General features: G+C 41.1%; 1 protein-coding gene across 2 annotated transcripts in view; it reads left to right on the plus strand.

Moving 5' to 3' along the window:
- Window positions 1-21975, plus strand: part of CMSS1 (cms1 ribosomal small subunit homolog) — a 250674-nt gene that overhangs the window by 217995 nt on the left and 10704 nt on the right. For both annotated transcript variants that reach the window (XM_042788453.1, XM_042788452.1), the window contains exons 2-4: window positions 12032-12132; window positions 16918-16989; window positions 19998-20127. In XM_042788453.1, coding sequence (XP_042644387.1) covers window positions 12032-12132; window positions 16918-16989; window positions 19998-20127 — 303 coding nt within the window. The remainder of the gene's footprint in view (window positions 1-12031; window positions 12133-16917; window positions 16990-19997; window positions 20128-21975) is intronic.

Genomic DNA, 21975 nt, shown 5'->3' on the forward strand with positions numbered 1-21975 from the left:
TCAGGCTCTAGTTTATGCATAGCTTTTCCTGGGCTCATAACTTGTGTTTTATGATGCTGGATGGTCTTTCTGCTTTTTCATAGACTGTTTTTCTCTTTGATGACCCAGCCTTCCTTGGTAGCATTTCCTGTGGAATGATTTGGGTTTACAGAGCCCAGACTGTTTCCTCTCTCAGATGCCTCTGTTGGGATTGATAGCTATTTCAAGCCAGCCTTGTAGGGTTCCCCCTCATACATACAATCTCCTTCTTGGTTCATTCTGTAACCAATATTTGTGGACTGATTTTTCTTTTGATTATACTCAAATTCCTAGGCACTTTTAGTTGTTTAAAGATCTCATGGAGAATTTTATAAGGTGAGATATGTGAACCATGATGTCTCAGCCAATTTCCAACTGTATGGATGTGTCAGTGGTCAACTGTATTCTGGCTTGACCCACTCCCCTACTTTTCAGAATTGAATAGTGTCCTTTTACTATCATAAAATGTTGCACAGTATTTCTGGCATCTTTTTGAGTGGTTCCTGAAGTGCTGTAGGGTATATAATGCCTGGCATCTGTCAGGAGGAGAAGCCCTTTTTCAAAGGTTAAGTATTTAATTTTTTAATGTTCATCCAGTAGATTTGTAAACAGCCAAAACAAACAAAACAGTGTCCCACTTTCCCATCTCTTTAGGAATATGCTTTTCTACTGAATCTGGGGATTTAAGGAGATTATTGGATGTTTCAGCGTAAAGGATAGTTTTTGAGAGAACAAAAGAAAGAGTAATGAGGAGACTGCAGTGACTTCTGGATGTCATCTCAGGCTTCTCTCATGGTGTCATTGGTGAAGGGTACTAGAGCAAACAACAGAACTGACTTGCGCTCTGCTGATGTTTTATTGTATCTTCAGGCTCTAGTTGCTCTTGTTTGGCAGGTCCGTCATGAAGAAATTGAGTTGGATTGCAAACAATAAAAAGGCCTCTCATATTCCTAACATGTCAAGTCTTTGTGTTTGTGCTTTGCATACCATGGGTTTTGAAACTGCAATGTCTAAATGAGTATCAAGTTCTCCCTTTTCTACCTTGGTATTCCTTGTTCAACGTAGTGATAGCATGTCAAATTCAACCATTTTCTTGCAGAAAATAAAGGGTTTTTTCATTAGAGGAGAGTGGCCTACTACTTTTACATCTGATCAGTCACTTTCTGTGATTTTTCTAACATTTCTGTCTGATAAGGCAATATATAAAAATTAAAAAGTCAAATTACAAATAGGCCTGGGTTGTAGCTGTACTACAAGATAAGCCTAACCTTGATCATGTAAAGTTTATTCTTCTGTGCTTACTTGTATACAACAGAGAATTTAATCTGTTCTTATTCTTCAGTGTGCCCTTTATTTTTGTCTGTTGGTAGTCTCCTAGTCAGCAAGTCAAGACATGTCAAAAACGAGTTTGGAAGTACCCATTTTGAATATTAAAGCAAAAGTGTTAAAAATAGGGGAGGAAGGAGAGATAGTTGTCAGAAATACTCTGTGGGAGATCCTGTGCATGGCAGATAGTTATGTCAGTGTGCTAAAAAATTTCTATCGTATCAGAGCACAGTGAAAATTAATTTGATATTATTCCATTAAGACCTGTTCTTTTTTGCTTGAACGGGCAGTGATTTTAATTTAAATTGCCATTAGTGTAAGAAAGAGGAACCTAACCTGAATATCCTGCCACCAGATTTATTGGGGAAAAAAAAATGGTTTGTGGTAGATGTGCCTTCTGAACTGCTCAGGGAAGGGGTTTACATTTTTCTAAGAATGTTGTCTTTGTAGTACAAGCTATTGCCAATACTTAGAAACTATTATAGGGAATTCCTACAGACTGCACGAAACTCTGGCTTGGTATGGGCGTAGGCTGGATGGACTGGGAAGGAGAGTTTATGATATCTGAATATTACCTAATGGGACAAAATCCAAAATCCAGGAAATTATAGCCCCATCAGTCTTACTTCAATCCCTGGGAAAGTTATGGAATGAATCCTCCTGGGAGCTATCACAAGTCAAATGAAGCACGTGATTGGGAAAAGCCAGCATGGATTCACCAAGGGCAAATCATTCTTGACAAACCTGATCACCTTCTACAACAAAGTAACCTGCTCAGTTGATGTGGGGTCTGCGGTGGACATTGTCTACCTGGATTTCTCCAAGGCTTTCACTACAGTTCCCCACAGCCTCCTCCCAGAGAAACAGATGCGTTGGGGCCTAGACAAGTGGTCAGTGCGGTGGGTGCGGAACTGGCCGACCGGCTGCACCCAGAGGGTGGTGGGAGATGGGTCCTTGTCAAACTGGGCCGCCTGTCACAATTGGGGTCCCCCAGGGATCAATATTGGACCCAGTGCTGCTTAATATCTTCATAAGTGATCTGGATGATGGGATCAAGCGTACCCTGATGAAGTTTGCTGACGATACCAAACTGAGTGGGGAAGTGGACATTTTGGAAGGGAGAGACACCCTGCAGGAAGACCTGGACAGGCTGGAAGCGTGGGCTAATGAGACCCTTATGAAGTCCAAGAAGGACAGGTGTAAGGTCTTGCACCAGGGAAAACATAATCCAGGAGTGCGGCACAGGCTGGAATCTTCCTGGCTGGGGACCTGAGGGTCCTGGTGGGCAACAAGCTCAGTAGGAGTGAGAAGCGTGCTGCAGCGGCAAAGCAAGCCAACGGGGTGCTGGGTTGCATCAACAAGGGCATAAAAAAATCATTATCCCACTTGGCGCTTGTCGGGCCACACCTGGAACACTGTGTTCAGTTTTGGTCCCCACCATACAAAAAAAGATGTGGACGGGCTGGAGAGGGCCCAGAGAAGGGCCACAAAGATGATCAAGGGAATGGGAATCCTGCCATGGGAGGAAAGGCTGGGAGAATTGGGTTTGCTTAGCCTTAAGAAGAGAAGGCTTAGAGGAGACCTTATCACGATGTTCCAGTATTTAAAGGGTGGCTACAAAGAAGATGGAGACTCCCCTTGTACACAGAGTCACATGGAGAAGATGAGGGGTAATGGGCACAAGTTACTCCTGGGGAGATTCTGATGGGACATGAGGAAGATTTTTCACAATGAGAACTATCAGCCACTGGAATAATCTCCCCAGGGAAGTGGTGGATTCTCTAACACTGGACACTTTTAAGATTCATCTTGTCTAGGCTGTGTTTTTGCCAGGAAAGGTTGGACCAGGTGATCCTTGTGGTGCCTTCCAATCTGGTATTTTATGATTCTGTGAAAATTGAAGTGCTTTTGATTTTTTGATAGGACTGTGTCTGTTTCTGCTCAGTAGCACATTGCATGCCCTTCAAGTATGCCTCAAAAGTACACGTTAAGATACCTTTTTTCAAGTACCTTGACAGGTAAAGTCCGCAGTTCAAGGCATCCTCACAGATACGGAAACTTACTCTTGTGCTGAAATCGGCCTGTTTTGGAAAAAGAGTTCTTAGTTCACAGAGATGGGAAGGGAAAACAGTGCCCAGACCCTGGGGGAATGTGGCTGGTTTGGGATGAAAAAAAAAGAAAAAGGAAAGATCTTCATTAATTTTTGAAACTCACTCTGCTTAGCCATGTTGTCATTCTTCCTTGCATCAAAGATTTCCACTGAGCTGTAGTATTATGTCTTTTGATGAAATTAAATATTATTATTTAATTTTCTGTCAGTATGTATGTTATCTTACTGATTTCTAAGACTAAGTCTCGGTTTGCTATACTGTTTAAAATTATTTAACTAATCCTTATTCAAGGAGGTAAGGGAATGGGTTTGGGTTTTTTTTATGTAATCTGTTGTCTGGATTTCTCAGCCATGCCACTGCAGACGATGCATGCCTGTGATGGGGAGGATTATTTATCTTTCTGGAGATGCCAGTGGATCCTTTCTAGTTTAGTCAGAACAATTTGAGAAATTAAGATGGTACTGACACTGTTGTAGCTGGTTTTGATGCAGTGGTTATGTGGTGATCTTCCCCAAGGACAGATTACTTCTGTAACTAACATTTTATCTCATTCACTAGCAGTTTCTAAAGTACTGTCATGGTAAATAGCCAGCAACTGGTCTGAAGAATCATATTAATAATAAAATTTGCATTCTTAGCCATTCTGTGTGGCTGGTCGGGAGGTCCCCAAAAGAGTTTCATAGCTATTGCTTGGCCAGTTGGCTTTACATCATGGGCTCCAGGGTATCTAAGCTGTTATTAGGCTTCTCAACAGGAAAATTCAAAGCTGTCTGTTGACTACAGAGAGGTAATTTAGAGAGGCTTGTCCTAGTAGATACGAAAGAGATTCTCCTTTTGGGATTAGCAGTGCCAGTGACACACAGCTGAATAATTTGGGATCTGTCCAGGGAGTGCTGCTTGCCTGTTGCCACTGTGCACCACTGGCTTCTGTACCTGCTTCTCCCACTGCTAAGCAGAACCTTCCCCTTTTGATGGGGAAGTAGTTGAGCTTGGAATGCTATAAAATATTTTAAAAGTTAATCCTTTTTTCTTAGTTACTGAGACCCTCAGCCAGGCCTGTTTCAAGGCCAGATTGGATGAGGCTTCGAGCAACCTGGTCTAGTGGAAGGTGTCCCTGCCTATGGCAGGGGGGTTGGAACTAGATGATCTTTAAGGTCCCTCCCAACCCAAACCATTCTATGATTTAAAAGACCTCATCTGTTCCTTTGGGTACTGGTGGGTGGCATGGCAAGACCCGTGTTTACTGCTGCTTTGAGGAGTGATACCATAGTGGTATGTTAATATACCATCATCACCACTTTTAGCCCAGTTAATGTAATCAGCACAACTGTGGTGGCAAGAGGAGGCCTCTCAACTGAGCAAGGACAAAAAAGGACATGGGAGCCAAATTTGCTGACAGCTGCTATATTTTACAGAAAATAATTGACCTTGCACTATGTGTTCCTGAGGAGACATGCAGGGGAGAGGCAGTGAGAAAAATTCAAAGTAGTGCATTGACATTAAGGTTAGTTAATCCAATTCACTGAAGATTTAGGCCAGTTTTTAAAGGCAAAACAATGAGAATAATAAGGAAGTCTCAGACTAAAATTTTATTCTTTTCCTTGACCTCCTCTCTGCATCTCTATTCCCTTTCTCCCAAAGAAGAAGAATCTAAAATGGCAATTAAAAAAAAACTTGAGGTGTACCCAACACACTTGGCATTTTACTCAGCATCAAATATTTTTCAGTCTTCTGAATTTAAACCTGAGATCCCCGAGAAATATTCTTCCACTAAATTAATGAACAAAGATCAATACTGTTTAATCAACCAATAAATAAAAACATAGCCTGCAAAGCAGCCTGAAATTAATCCATCATAGCACACCCAAATTGAATGAACTGTGACCACCAAAAAGTAATGACAAGCACATACTTTCCTGTAACATATCTGAAACTAGAAAGAGAGCATAACAAATATAAACCCCAGTTTCTACAGTGTACAGGGCTTTTTGTTAAAAAATCAGAAAACACAGGCTTTTTTCAGTCTAGTTTCAGATACGAGGCAAATTTAGAAGTCACAAGAGGATGGAAGTCAAGGTGAGGGAAAAGCTTGGGGAGGGGACGGACAATAATATATTACTCACAAACTTTGTTGTCATGTAATTCATTCTAGTTTAGTACTGATATGTAGTCCTGATGAGAGCGTAAGGGAGAAAGCATGGATTTCTGTTCAGACCCAGAGACATTCCTGACCCATAGTGTGTCTCTGACTGTGGGCAGTGCCAGATGTGTCAAATACATGTTGAGGGATTCTCCCTCGTGGACATGTAAGGCAGGTTCCCTCCAGATTCTGTCACAGAGATTAGTTTAATGCTAAGAAGTGAACTTGTCCTGTACTGGCCTGTGTCACTAGGCATCTTCTGGATACCAAATAGGTGTCTGATCTCTCTTAGGTTTCAGATTTAAAACAAACAAACAAACAAACAAAAACAAAAAAAAAAAAAAAAAAAAAACCAAGCGAACAAAAAATTAGTGGAAATTATTCCCTGTTATCTTGGTGTATATACACAAAAGAATATTTTTTTATTCTGAGATTGCTTTTTGATGACATGATCATTGTTCCTATATTATGAAGAGTTGTAAGCATCATGCCTTCTCTCTCTCTCAAAAAACCCTTCTGTCCTCTTCATCCTCTCTTCCTGTGAGGAACTTCCCATAGCTGCCATAATTTCTGTGAACTTCCTTTATCTTTCTTTTAGACATACGCTGGCTCAAACCACAAATTGCCTTTTCCAAAGAATTTTAAGATTGTTTTCTGTTCCTTCTCAGTTGTAACTTTTTCTTTATTTTGGGGCATTTGGAGGTGTGCTTTCTAGAAAAGTTTCACTTTTTCAGTTTTTTGGTTCAAAATAAAATCAAATATACTTAATGACTGGGAAGCCTGTTAGTGTGTGCCATGCTGCTGATGTAATACCAAAGGAAAGAAAGTGAAGAGCTATGGAATTCACATTTATTTTTCTGTATCGAGAGCATGATGAGACTGTTCAGATGTCTTTGATGGCCTTGTGGTTGCATAAGGTCCGTATGTCACAGGAAAGCAGATGCAGAGCATCTCTGCACTGAACAACATCACCCCTTTAGCAGTGTATTCCGTCAGCGCTTGCCTGGCCCCTCATTGGCACCGCAAGGGAGATGAAAGTCAACGTTGTATGAATCAATTAGGTTCTACATTTGTGCCAACTTATTACTAAGGAAGTATTTGTGGTTTCTCCTGTTCTGGAGAGAGGAGTCTCCTGGGCATCTTGACACCTCAGAGCAGGGAAAACAGGGCTGCTCTGATACAGATGTGTTTGGGATCCATGAGCAGAGTGCTTCTGCATTTATTTACAACACATTACAATTTACTTTGTGAACAACCCTGCTGTCATCAAGGGTAACTATTTGCAGAGGAAGGTACACTGGTTAATATGAGCATGGTTGGCAGAGCCTGGCCTGTGGTGCTTTGATGTCCACAATAAAATGCTCCTCTCATCATGGGAGCTGACATGGTGTCACAATCAATCACAGCTCAAAACTAGCTGCTCTCTCAACTGCAATCTGAGTGGCTGTTTCTGAAACAGATAAAAAGTTTCCCTGTTGTATGAAATAAAGATACCGAGGTACTGCAGAAAGATGCTCAAATTTGAACTGTTTTCACAGATGTTTGCTGAGTCTGGGGCTGGATGTTGGTTCCCTCTTCTCTCACTTCCTACTGAAAGTGGAGGACATTGCATCACGAAGTGCAGTCCAAAACTCAGATGGGCAGTGAGCAGGTGGTACATTGTTTGTCAGGCTATTTCAGATCATGGAAACCATTTGTCCAGTTTTAGATTGCTATTGCTAGCAGTGTGTCTTTTAGTTATGAGAAAGAGAAGAGGTTATTTAAAGCTTAGATGACTCCTGTTTGCCTTTCAGAGCATGCCAAGTGGGATTTAAGAAGGAATGCTTAAAGATCACAGTCAGCTTCCCCCGAATCTATTTTATGCAGTTCTCATTTATTTCCAGAGTGAAGTAAATATGCTGAGAAAGAGCTGGCTCAGCAATTCCATTCAGTGAGACATGCATAGATACACTCTGGAATGGGTGTTTGGGGCTTAAGCACGGTGAGCAAGAGGGGCAAAAAGGCAATTAGTTATGATTTCTTTGATGCACTTCATTTATATCATCGTTCCACAGCCTGCTTGGATGTAGTGCATCTAGGACCCTGGGGGTGTGGAGCTGCTGTGTGTAAGAGCTGGTCACTCCTCTGGTATCTCTGGAGTCTGGGCAGAAGAGACAAAAGTCAGTGATGGGTTCTCAAACACAGAAGCTGCCATACCAAAATGCAGCACAGGAAATTTACCAGAGAAAGGGTAATATGGATGGAAACCAGCCCATGGTAGTGCATAGTGGTAATGCTGGGTTATCAAGACACCTTTTAAACTTTCAGGAATATGCTGGGTGTTGTAATTTTTCAGCATCTTCTAATGATGTATCATATCTGAGATTCCGAAGCAGCATGAGGACATAAGTGGTCAGTGCCTTTGGAGAGAAATAGGCCGGAGAAGGAGCTGTTGCTGTGCAGGGGCAGGCTTATGGTGCAGGAGCACTCAGACATCCTCAGAAGAACAGAAGGGAAGAACCCAGTAGATTGACACAGATATTTGAGTTGTAATATAAGGAAAATAATCTGTTAGTCTCCTAAACCTTCAGCTTTCTCCCTTCCCCTGTTCACCTGGTGCCATGTGTTAGGCAGTACAGAACTAGATATATTTTTTTGTGCACTAATAATAAATTTGCAATAAGGTAAACCCGTATCACCATTGATGATGTTAAAAACAAACAAACAAAAAAACCAAACCAAACCAAACAAACAAACAAAAAAAACAACAACCAACCATTCAAAACCAGTGGGCTTTGGAATACTCTCTCCTTTTTACTTGTGGTGGTCAATAAACTTTCCCAGAAACTTTTCACCTTCAATTTATGTCTGACAAACACCCTTGGAACAGTAACAGTGTTATTCCAGTAAAAGTGGCAGTCATACTGCTCGTTCTTGTTGTTCATGATCCAGATGGCATCTCAGAAGAAGAGTCAATTGGACTCAGTTTTGTCCCTCAGAAGAGAGGGAAGATAGCTCATGAGGTCAACTCATGGAAATCAGTGCCATATATTTCCTAGTGTACAAGTAAGCCTGAGATTTAGACTTGTTACCTCCCTTGATCATGTCCTTTGATAAGAGATCCCAGAATAGCTGGCCACTTAGTGTCTTCTGAGGTTGACTTAGCACCAGCTAAAGGGGCAGCTTAACATTGCAGCTAGCCTGTAGTAAAGGGCTGTCAGGAGTGACATCCTTGCTCTTCCCCTGCCACCAGCCACTCACCCCGCACGCCATCTAGCACTCGTGTGGCCACAGGCCGTTCAGCTGCTGATTTGATGGCTGTGCCTGCGCGGAGAAGGAAGGAAATAGGCCAGCTGAGCTGCAGTTGTCCGCTTGGTGAACACATTTGTGCATTTGCTGTAGATCTGGAAAGGTGGCTTTTCTTGGTGGATTGGGCAGAATATCTCTTCATCACATGTTGAGATGCAAACAAGTGCTGCCATTTCTTCCATGTCATTCATTTCGGTCTGAATTAAGTTCATCACCATGTTTATCTAACCCCTTCACTTAGGAGTCTTTTAGTCGTACTGGACAGAAGAAAATCTCTTAGTTGGTGTACTCTTTCTAAAGCTCTCACAGTTTGCCAAGAATCTAATCCATATACAGTAAGATTTCATGACAAATGACATTCAACCTGCTAAAGCATTCACTGATTTTCTTCACTTGCTAGCTTTCAACTTCCCAAATTTTTTTGAACTCTTAACAGCTGTCACAACTCAACTTTAGGATGCTGACTGTTACACAATTTTTCAAAGTGGGAAAAGGAGTGGAAGTTACAAGATAGTGTCTTTTCAGGCATAAATTTCGTACCCATTTTATTACTCATTCTGTCACATTAGGATTTTAAAAGCTATTGCCTTATAATATATAAAGTTGCATCTGTGGATGAATAAAGATTCCTTTTTTTATTATTTCATATCCTTTTACTTACCTTTCACTTAAATTCTTTGACATATCTTTCACATATCCTTTCACTTACCTTTTTTTTCAGTAGGTGCCTATTTCAACATGGAATTAGCAAATACAAGCCATAGCTGATTTTCTGTCTCTCTCATGTTGTCTGGCCATCAGTTTTCTCTGCTCACAGCTAGTGATTGCACAGATGTAGTTATATTGTCCATACTTGGAGTGATGCTTCAGAAATCATACCATTTGTCTTTATTCAAAATAAATAACTTAATCTTGAAGCTGTGAATTTGCAACTTCAGAGTACAGGAAATTGCAGCAATGACTAAATACCTGCTGGGCAGTGTCGGGGTTTAGGCCCAGAGCAACTGAGCACCACACAGATGTTCACTCACCCCTTCCTCCAGCAGATGGGAAGGAGAATATGGAACAGGAATGGCCCAATCAATCCATCTAAGGACCGGGAGGAGTAACTCACCCATTACGGTCACAGGCAAAAGATGGACTCATTAGGGGAAGAAAAAGAAAATACCACTTTAATTCAAATGCTAACAAAGACAACACTTAACAGCCAAGGTGGGGACAGTGAGAAGCAGCAACCACATCCAAAAAGACACCTTCCCCCCACCCCTCCCTTCTTCCCGGGCTCAGCTCTGCTCCCAGTCTCTCTCCCTCCTCCCCCAGCAGCGCAGGGGCAGGGGATGGGGGTCACAGTCAGCTCGCCGCTCCTTCCTTCCTGGGAGGAGGGGGGAACGCCACCCATCCCTCCCCTGCTCCCCGGGGCTCCCCTCTCACTGCAGACACCTCTCCACAAACCTTCTCTGACATGAGTCCTCCCCACGGGCCGCAGCCGTTCCCGAGCTGCTCCGGCGTGGGTCACCCCTACGTGTTGTGGTCCTCTGAGCGCCAAACCACAACAGTGGGTACCACTTCTCCCCTCAGGGTCCCAGCCTATTTTAAGTGCAGCTGCCTGCCCTGGAGTGTCTTTCTCCTCAGGCTTCAGGTCAACCTCTACTCTACCACGGACCTCCATGTGTGGCAGGGTGGGCGGCCCTGCCGTCTCACCATGGGACACAGGGGTCTCTGCTCTGGCACACCTCCCCCATGTCCTTCTCCTTCCTTCCGCTGACCTCAGTGTTCAACCTTCTCTCAACTCCCCCTCACAAATCCCAACCCCCTCCTAGATTCCCCTTCTTAAATATGTTATTGCAGAGGCGCAGCTGATGGGCTTGGCCCTGGCCAGAGGTGGGGCCAACTTGGAGCCGGGGGAGCTTCGGAGAAGCTTCTCACAGGGGGCACTGCTGTAGCCCCCTCCCCTGCTACCAAAAAACTGTGCCACAGAAACCCAGCACAGGCAGAAATATTCCAAATACAGAAATTGAATTATTCAGTTCAATGACGGTAATGCTTCTGGCAATGATCAAGGAAGTAACTCAGTTCACAGCAGAAATTTCTGTGTTTGAGTACAACATCTTAAGCACTAACATAGCACTATTAGAGGGAACAGTTGCTCTGGATATTTTTTCCTCCAAAGTCTCTCTGCAGATAAAAGAGATGAAGAAGAAAATTAGTAGAAACATCTTAATTTAAATAATTTTATTTTAAAATATAAACCTTTTTTTAGTCTTGTGGACATTCTGTGTAACCTTTGGGAATGGTGCCTTTTGTCTAATTATTACTGAAGTAAGAGGTGCACAAATAAAATGTACTTGCAGGAAATGTCTGCATATATTTTTGCACAATAGGACATTAAACCAATCTTGCAATTTTTCTTCTTCTGGGTATTTGGTGTCAATAAGGCATTTGGGGCTTTTAGATAGAGGCTGGGGGGGATTTTTGTGTGTGTTTGGTTTGATTTATTTTTTTTCTTCCTTCATCTGCAAGACTTGTTTTAGTAGGAGGAGATGACTTATTCTGAAAGAAGTGTCAACAAACTTAGCAAGAAAGGTGTATTTTTACAGTCATCCTATGGACCATAGTGCCATTAGTCTTCAGTACCAGTGCCATTGCTTGTTTTGGGGTCTAATGAGATAGGTTTGTATATATGGTAAATGCATTGCTACAGATCCAAGATAATGTTTTACTTGTTCTGAAATAACGTGGAGGAATGTCATGCAACTTGAGATGTGGTTTATCAAAAACATATTATTTCATTGTTCACTGCTTAGTTTAAATCAAGGGAGGTTTTGAAAAGATCAGATATTTCTGCCTATGATGCTGCAGCTGGCACTCACTGTGCAGCATTCTTGAAAGATAAAGAAATATATTGCCTGCCAGAGGTAATACTGTGAAGAGGAGGGGAAACCTGGGACTTTCCTTAAAGCAAATTTCAAATACCAGTGTTTTAAAATGATGAAAAAATCTGCTACAGCTCTATGTATTGCTAATCTTGAAATTGTATTATTGTGACAACCTTTCAGCTGAAGTTTTTATGCCTATTTTTGAATGCAAAGATAAGAGATGGATTTGAAAAAACGTAACAAAACCTCTTTTTTTTTTTTTGTCTCATTAGATCCTTCAGATGATGAAACTAATGAGAAAGCAAGTGATAAGAGGACAGCAACACATCAAGATTCAGATTCCAAACCTGCTGTGACAAAGAAAAGAAAGAAGGTTTGTCAGTTTACCATTTGTGTAGAGCACAGAGGTGATAATGCATAGGGAAACATAGTCCCCTTTTATTTGGTAAAGGGACAGTCTCCTTCACTCTTTGTCTGATCTGTTCATATAATAAGATTGTTTTATTAAATTATTTTGCCTTATTTGGAAGATATCACATTCCAATACATTTCAATAACAACTTCACTCCTGTTTTGTGTAAGTTGAGATTACCAGGCCTGTTTCCTACAAAGTGACTGTCTAGTGATAAAAGCCTGGATGGTGCTATCAAGTGTCGTCCACTATAATCTTTTACCTTTCCCTGCACACCCAAGGTCTTGAAAGCTGTACTTATATGTTGTAGAGCATCTCTACCCAAGCATGTCCTCAGTGCAAGGTCCAAGTGAAGAAGAATTTAGGTCTACATGGATTGATGTTTTCATAACCTTTCACTACTAAAAGCTTCCTTTAAAACCAGTAGGAACTGTGTTGTTCAGCATTACTTGGAGTATGCAAAGGAAAAGGCAGCAAGGTCTTTGACAGACAGCATCACCCGAACTTGAGTAAAAAAGTTATCTAGAGGTCAGCTGATTTTGAGAAGTGTCTAGTGTGAAGGTAAATTTCTTCTGCCTTCCTGATACCATACAGGAGAATCGACTAAATGACTGTCAAAGAGCTAAAATTACATTAGAAGCTATCTCTCGTTGAGGTTATGGGTATTAATTTTGACCCCCAGGTCAACAGTAAATTCACTGTGTGATGCCTAGGCAGTTGTCCAAGTGAAAACCATTTGCAGTGATGTTGTTTTTTTTTTTTGTAACAGAGAAGTGTAAACAACACAATAGCAATTACTGTGCTTCTGGGTGTCTTTCCAAGGAGACCAAAGGTAAAGTGAGCCAAATATCTGAACTGGTTCCATGTTTTGATTAGGAGAGAGAGAACCAAGCAATAAAGGCAAAAGCTGTATTGCCTGTGTACATGCTCTACCAGGGGGTCAGATGCTGTGGGCTTTAACTTGATGAGCATGCTTACGGAGCCACTTTTTATCACATTAGCCTCACTTAAGGATTTAGAGCTAAGTTGAGACCAATTGTTTAGAGGAGTTACTTTGCTCTTTCTGTGAGAACATTAGAAAGGATAACCAGCACAGGTTATCCTACCAAACTGAACTGGGACTGCTCAGCTTTAGTGGAACACCTGCCACAGCTCTTCCTGTCATATAAAGAATATCAGTTGGCATTTTGGAATCAGGTAATTTGATGTTTAGCCATGAAACTCCAGGAGGCAATGCTTTGTGGGAGCTCAAAGTCATGGATGTGTTATTGCATGTCTTTTAGAGCAAAACACTTGCAAAATCGGATATATTTATGGAAAGCTAGTTGTTTTGTCGTTCTGGTACATATAACATATCCTATTTTACTCATCCATATGTTATTCACAGGCTGGAAGCTATTCTGCAGTGGACTTGACACCCTAAATCCCATCAGGAGAGAACCAAATAGAATTATGAACATTTATGTTTCTAGTCTGCAGGCTGACCTGCAGACTAGAAAGTTGAGGCTTACAGTGAAATGAATAATTTGTCTCCAGTCTGAATGGCTCATTGATGTGTTTACTTTGTCACAAACTCCTAAAATCAGAGTATATAGCTAACCTAGAATGTAAACTTTCACACAGATGCAAGAATGTTTTCACTCTACATTTGAATTTCCAGTAACTTGGCAACATGTAAAGAAAAAAAAAATAAGAAATATAATACAGGAAATATTTTATGTTCTGTCTATGATTAACAAAGAAGGAATTTATGACATTTTAGTTCATAAATCAATGGCACAAATTTCCTGTTTTCTGCTTTTTAAGAACTTCCATGTAAAAATAGCATAAAAACACAGAGCACAAGGGAGGCATGTCAAAAACAGTAGGTTGTCTGCTCTGTGTCTTGCATAAGAAAAATATGCAAATGAGCTTTCCTTAAGGGTGGCATACAAAGGACTATTGCATGAGTAGGTAGGCAAGTAACATTTGAATGAAGGTCAGAAGTTCAGTCTGGATCAGATGCCTAAATATTTTAGACTGCAGTTCATCAAAGACATGTAAGTTTATAGCCATTCACCAGTATGAAGTTTCTCTTTTTCTTATGGCATTATTTTTATGTCTGAATGGACTTACTGCTGGGCTAATGCTTATGTACTATGCCTAAATATATATATGCTGTTGTAAAGGAGATAATTTTGAGTCTTAACATGCTTTGAGGAAGCAAGGCTTTGACTACAAGCCTGCTGTGTACTTCTGTTGCTGTTGAAAGAAGGGGTTACGTACTGCCTTCAGAAAAGAAGCCATAGCATTTTGTGATACTTTTAAACATCTGAAAGAAGGGTTATCAGTGAGAAAATATTGTTCCTCTTAGAGAAAATTTTTCAGCTCTGTGGCACGGTTTTATTCTTTTCTTATGCAGATACCAGTGGGGAATGTTTTGCAGATTTATGAAAAACAGTTCACAATGTATATGAAGGAAGAAATGGGCCTGGAGTGAATAAGTGGCATTTTTTGATATGCTGAAAGAGTGGTAGCACTTTCTAGTGCTTTCTAGTTCTTTTTCATACTCTACTGGAAGAAAGAGATTGAGGTTGGCCACTTTCTGGCTTTTTGATAGCTTGCTAGTATCCCTTGACTAGATGATTCCAAAGGCTTGTTCTCGGCATAGAATATGATGTTGAACACAGAATTTATGATTAAACACCTGGCAAGTGGTCTCTGACTATCAGTACGGTCTCTGACTATGCGTAAGGGTAGAGAAGGAACTGAAGGTAGAGGGTAGCTCAGTTTCAGTCTCAATGTCTGGGAATGCTAATGGTAAGGATAGGAATGAGGAAATGTATGGTGGTGTTTTAAAAGCACTTTAATCAGAGTCAGGACAGAGATTTTTAAAAAGAAACAAACCAAAAATAAAACCAAAAAGCTTACGTTAACCCTGGAACAATTTTGTTAATTAAAGTAAGTGTCTACTTGCAGTCATTCCCTTGATTTCTAGTGAAGATAATATCTGTTTATACCTGAGGAAACCACAGGGACAGATCTCTGTTGTTGAGGCACGATACGGTCCCTATCACAACTTCTCATGGGTGGGTAATTAATCCAGGCTGCGTTATATTCCAGGCCTGTTTGTAGAGTGCTTTGCTGGCGGTAGCCAGTCCCCAGCCAAATCTTCTCTGGTAGTTTCTAAGCGTCATTTCAAACCTCAGTTGGTTTCAGGGCCCCTTCTGTACAATACTACTGCGTCTGCAAGTGCAATGGCTGTGGTTGCATCATGGCACTGAAAGCAGGAGCAAACAATAGGTCATTTGTTTTTATTGAGCATGGTGGTATCCTGTTTTTTATAGCTAAATTAACCAGGGGAGTGGGGAAAAAAAAGAGAAATGTAGATATAATATGAACAATTACACTCCACAAAATGCTTCTGATAAGGACATGAGGGTGGGCTTGGAAAGGCACAAATGTGCTGGGTAGGATCATATAGTACCAGTTGTCATGATGTGCCCTCCCATTAATTGGGGAGCAGTGCAAGGAGGACTCAGAAACACTCAGATACTCTGAACTTCTGTTAGCTTTACTTTAGCCCTCTTGGCCCTGTTGAAACTGCCCTCATAAGGGAACAGAGGAACAGCTTCTCTGGCTTTCGCCTGGGCTCTCTTTCCTGCTGATACTTTTTCTTCCAGGCTATCCCCAGGGAGCAGCACTACATTTGTTGTTCCTGAGCTTTTAATGATCCATGTGATGAGACTTCTCTGCATTTTCTCACAGGAGCAGATTTTTCCAGCCAAATGCATCCTAGTTTCAAGGAGCTTTTTCCTGCATCTCGGCCCATTTTCCCATTACTCTTCATCAAGTCACTTATTTAGTTCTAAAGCCTGTCTATGTAGATTAATTTGCGTTTTCAAAATAGTAGAAGTCCCTAGGAAGACAAAAGAAAATAGAATTGCTATGCTCAAAACAAGGAAAGCCTGTGCCTCGCTTCCTCTGTTTTGGACAATTTTATGTGGCTAAGGACAAATCCTAACCCTGGCTTATGTGAACAGGGACTCTGGTACAAATGGACCAATTCAGCCCACTCACTCAGGCACAAAAGAAAGTTAATGATAGCAGCACATGTTGGATGAAGATTATTCTGAAATGCACCATGTATTTTTCTTGTATTTACTTGACCCTGCTATGAGGAGACAAAGCAAGAATGGGGTAGAACAAATTCGAAACATGTTTTCCTAAATTTTGCATTACAAATGTAAAAGGAAATCCAGACCATGATTGTTTCCAATTATTCTTGCCCAGTTCTGTGGTATCTTTCATGTCTGGATGCTCACCTTAGACCCAGCTATTATAGAGCACTACTGGCAAAGTTTAGAAAAACAATCACACACAATAAAGGAGATTTGTGAAAGGTTTTGTTCATGTTTTCCTCTTGATGTTTTTTTTTGATGTATCAAAACCTGGTTTTCACCATTTTATGGAATAGTGACTACAACCTGTATGTTTCAACTTTCTGTTCTTTTATTCCCCTCTTGATTACAGTGACATAGATCTCAGTTCCGAAATTACTCCAGAGATATGCAACTGTAAGAATTTGATCCCTTCCACAGGTGGCGAAGTTTGGTTTTGTTTGATTTTTCCTAACCCAGTGTTATACTTTCTGTATTCCCTCTTACCTCCCTTTGGTGACTTCTTCCTGCCTCCCACCCCAGGTTATCAGATATCTGATGTTGAATCTTTTTTTCTTGTTTTTCTTGTTAAATATGTTCTTTGCAGCCTACAGAGTGTTTTCTAAGTCAGCCTGAAGAAAAACAAGAGAGCACTGTAAAGGCAAAGAGGAGAAAGAAGGTATGAATGTCCTAGTGTGTGTTTGGGGACTGGGCAGTGGGTGTATGTTATTACAAGGTTCATAATTATGACAACCATGGGATGATAAGTAATATGGTCATAATGTTGCAGCTTCCCTTAGAGGACAGTAGAAATTCCTACTTTTTGACTTCACTCAAAATACCCATTCCCAACCTGAACTGTGGCATTGTGTCTATAGTCCACTCAGGGGCTGTATATGTCTACACCCCACTTTGCAAGTATTGCACACCAGGAAAATGTAACTGCATCAAAGAAAGGTGGAATTTCAGTTGCTGCAGAATCTGCCCCATTTCAGCAGTGTTATCAGGCTCCAGCTGCTGTTATGTCTTTCAAGACAAGAGCTGTCCTTGTTCACTCTTCTCTTCATAGCATAAGTATATAAATAAATTCTCTGTATTGTCCCTCTGGCCATGATCCATCCTCACCCTCAACAACAAGCACACTCTGCAGTCTAGATGGAAATTATATGGCACCAGGCAAGTTAACTGTCTTTCAGGACAGACTGTAAATAGTTGGCTCCCTCACAAGTCTGAGAGGTGGCCTTTTTATATTATGTCAGGCCTCTTAATCATCCAGGGAATGGGAAGAGGGAAGAGTGGGATTTTGCTTTAAATGCAGTGCTGGCAGAAGTGACCACAGTGCTTGTTCCATTGCTGCCAGAGCAAAAGCATCCCATGACAGAGATTGGTGAACCAGACCTAACAAAAAGACCCCGTTCTCAGGCAAACAATAGGTGTTTAGTTACACCTTCAGTTTCAGTGGGGCTAGGCCACTAAGTTGAGATACACAGCCTGTCAAAAAATCCATCAGGAAATATTTATCAGGTTGATCTATGGGTTCCAAACAAAGTGCTCTCCAAACATAAGGAAAGGGGGGGGGAAAACTCTTTGCTTTTAAGCATCTGGAATGAATTGGAAGAAAAATAATAAAACTTCCTGCATGAAGAGCATTTCCCCACAGCTCTGCTTGAAGGAAGAGAGTTTGCTCAGGTGTCCTTGCTCTTGCTCTTACGGAATGTCTCGTTACTATCAGGCTTCTCCTCTCCAGAGTGCCATAATTTTCCTGAAGGAACCAAGTGGCTCAACAAATGATGTAATGGTCCTGTGGAACAGCGTCTTACGCTGAATTACCAAGTAAAATAAGCCTGATAGTTCTGTCTTGCTGTCGTCTAAATCAGAGGTTCCCAAATGTGGGTCACTTGAGAGGCAGGTTGTGGGGCTTGGGGCTGGAGAAGAGCATTTGTGGTTGATAGGAAGAACAATGAGGAGGTTTGGCTGTGGGCCTCACACAAAGGCTGTGTGTGCTGCAGATGGCCCCCTGGTCGTTTTTGGGGAAGACAGGTGTTGAATGGCAGAAAACTACAATGGTGCCAAGTGAGGGTGAATTTGGGGAAGGAATGCTTCCGATTCAGGCACTGCAAAAACCTGCCAAACAGCCAGATGTCCACTGGAAAGTCTTCTGGGGACTGCAGAGGGCTTTGTACCAGGCCAAAGGCAGACCAAGAGGAAGGCATAAGCACTTCATCTCCTTGTATCCCACTGTCAAATATTCAGTTGGGGTCTTGCAGACACACAGCTGGCTTTTAGCAGAGATGAAACAGTCAGTGGCCAAAGTGGCAGACAACTGGGAGAGGCAGCTGCCTACTTCGCCTTTGCTGTGGGGTGAAGTGGCTTCAGCAGACCCTCTGTGGTTCTCCCCTGTTCAGCCTTCTGCCCCTTCTGCTGACATTATGGGAGTACTTGGAGTGTATTGGGCAAGAGGGGAGAGATGGAGTGGTGGGGAATGAAAGAGTAGGAGGGAGTGGGTGCTGGGATGGAGTGAGGGAAAGTGGGATGGAAGAAGATCTGTCCCCTATGTTAAAATTCCTGCTATAGCTCTCTTGCTGCCCCAGACCTCAGCCTGCTGAACTTACACTGAAGGTACCCACCACCTCACCAAAGCCGCCAAAAGTGCCTCCAGGCCCACATCATCTCTCCGTGAAATCTCACTTTGCCTTCCAGATACATACCCTATTGCTCCATCCTAACCACACTCTCCTGCTCCTTTTCACTTCTAGGCTTATGCTGCCAGGCATCCTCATGATGGCAAATTCTGTTTAGCTTACACAGCTGAGAAACCTTGAGCTGGCCTTTCTCAAATGAATCACTTCTCAGTGAGAACAAGAGAGGCTTCACATTCTTGTCATTCTCTCCAGGCTCTCTCTATCCTTGAAGATCTGCTATTTTCTTAAAGGCTGGCAGATCATCCCAATAGCAGAAACCCTGGACTATTCTACCCCTATGATCCACGTAATTATGAGGAAAAATAAAGCAACACTTTCACTTGGTGAAAATTCAGACCTGTTATTTGCTAACATTCCTAAGGTGTAAAACACAGTCATTATGAACTCATGTACAGGCTCTAAAAATTATACATTTTGGAAGAACAAAATAGCTGCTGAACTCTTTCTGTGCTTGACTTGTGGTTTTGTGAGCTTTTAACTAATTTTCATCACACTTGCATGGTATTCTGTAAATATAGATAACCATCTTTCCTTCCAAAATAGATAGATACTTACCCTGTTTTAATCAAAATATAACCAAGATTTATATAACCACTTGATTCCTGATGTTATGTTTTAAGAATAATTTTTTTTTAATTATGAAGAAAAAAACCTTGAATTTTCAAACTGATACTTAAGTGTAACAATAGCAAAACTCACAAAACCAGCTTTCATGTTTTTGTTATGGCAGCATTACAGGTGAGTGCACGAGATTTTTTTGTCTTTGGGCTCACAGACTATCTCATCAAAGTAGCTGAACTTGTGTCTGAAGTCTGCATTCCCACTACAGGCAAAGGGAATATTGTCCCACTGTAAGGTGTTTTTGTAATGAAGCCAATATAACTGTATAAAGTTATGGAGGAACATTTATTTACAGTGTTGTTACCTAGCCAAACAGCAGAAATTACAGAAATGCCATACTTACCTATTTTAATTATTTTTTTAGAAGAAAATTTCTGATATTCTGGAAAAATCCACTCCAAAACCTGGTGTCCCTGCAGATCTACAAAATCTGCTTAATCAACATTTTGGTGAAAACCGTTCAGTGATTGAAATAGAGGAATTGAAGCTATCAGGTAACTTATCCTGTATTTAATAGATAAATAATGTTTTTTCATGATACTGTTGAGTTCTTTTTCTGCAGAAGAAAGAGGATTTTGGGGACAGGTCTTGAGTTGTACCTTTTTTCAGAAATATTTTCTTATACTGTATATTAATTTGCTGTTTAAGTGGAGATGTTAGTTTCTTTGGAATAAATGTGATGTTTCTTGGAGTTAAGGCAATGAAAAGAAACATTGTTTAAATGGATCCTTTTATTGTAAAGTATTAATTTCAGGCACTCACTTTTCTAATAGAAATTATGTGATTCCTGGTAATAGCTTCCAAGATATAAAGGAGAGAGTGAAAAGTATTTTGTTTTGGGAATTATCTGAGTTGATAATACTGTGTTTGAGATGTTGAACACAATGGTTTTTCAGGAAATTACATGAAAGATGATAGTTTTGGTCCAAGTGTAAAGTGAACAAGTTTTAACCATGACAAGAACCCTCTTGGTTTCTCGTATTCTGTCTCCAGCTGAAAGACAGTGATAGCAAAGGCAAAGCAGGACAGAGCAGGTTTAGCTTCTGCCAGTTAGAGGTTGCATCAGAGATGAAGGCAACATTGAACTTCTCTGCCTCTTACTCTACAGATAGTCATTGTCATTTTATAGGCACTGTCCATTATTTGTTGGTATTGCTCATGAAGAGCAAATGCCTGAATACACCTTTGATACATCTTGAACTCTTAGTGTCCTGTGGCCAATATGGGAGGCTTCTAGCCCAGCAGTGGTTTCTCTCTTTTAATGTTTAAGTCTGTCTTTCTAGATAAATATGCTCCTCCTTAACATCCATGATTCTAGGCTGACCCATCTTTATTTCTATGGGGCAGGTTTTACTTTCTTGTTCAATCAAGAAAACCTGGAGAAGTCCCATACAGATTGCTTTGAAAAGCTTGTGTTAAATATTTGTATGTCTTTAGGGGTTTTAGCAAATAAGAAATTGCTTTGGTTTCTTTCTTACTAAAAGAGCTCTTTGGGCTAGTGAAGTGACCCATTTCCATATGGATTGGCTCTTGGGTTGGATGGAAATATTTCTTCTTTCTTTTTGTGCTGGGAGTTGAAGGTTTAGAGTGACAAGGAGGTGCAAACTTCTACAGCTGTCAAGTTCATTCACGTCAAAGCACTAAGCAAATAACAAGCAACTACTTGGAGTTGTGTGTTCCTGTTAACTGACACGATGCAGAAGGTCAGGTTTGTAGTCAGCATGGTCTCTTGCTGCAGACTGGAGCTATGTGTTTCTTCCCCCCTTTCTGAAACTTACATTTAAAATTGTTGTCAATATTCCTGTGACTGTTGGTGAAAAGTCAGTGAGTGAAGCTCATGTCCTTTAGAAACCATCTTTTGAATTGTTCAGTCATTATTGAGACTTAATGTATTCAGAATAGCAAAACAAAAGCACAGTTATTTTGCCACTAAGAGGAAGGAACCATGATGGGTGTGAAGAGCTCTCCTACTAGCACCAAATTCTTATGGAAGGGCAGGCCCTGCCCTTCCCCACCAGCACCAAGTGCATCTTTTAAACGTGATTTTAAAAGTAAATCAGCTACTGATCCTTCAGTTGTACACAGTCATTCTCTTTGGAGCTCAAGTCCCAATAAATGTCAGTATCTGGATTTAATAAAAGGGATCAGTGAAAAATAAAAGCTTTTAGCAAGACAACAACCATTAAATGGAAGATACAGCGATGGAGAGTGGCTATGCTCAAGAAACTACACAGGCAGGACTTCAGCCAGGCATCAGGTACAAACCAAGTTTGTTCCACTGCCTATTCCAATGGATATCATGGATTGACACTGCCAGCATTAGCACAATGCACCATTGGTGT

Source organism: Tyto alba, unplaced genomic scaffold (assembly GCF_018691265.1).
Source record: "Tyto alba isolate M040663 unplaced genomic scaffold, T.alba_DEE_v4.0 Super-Scaffold_14, whole genome shotgun sequence".
Lineage (NCBI taxonomy): Eukaryota > Metazoa > Chordata > Aves > Strigiformes > Tytonidae > Tyto > Tyto alba.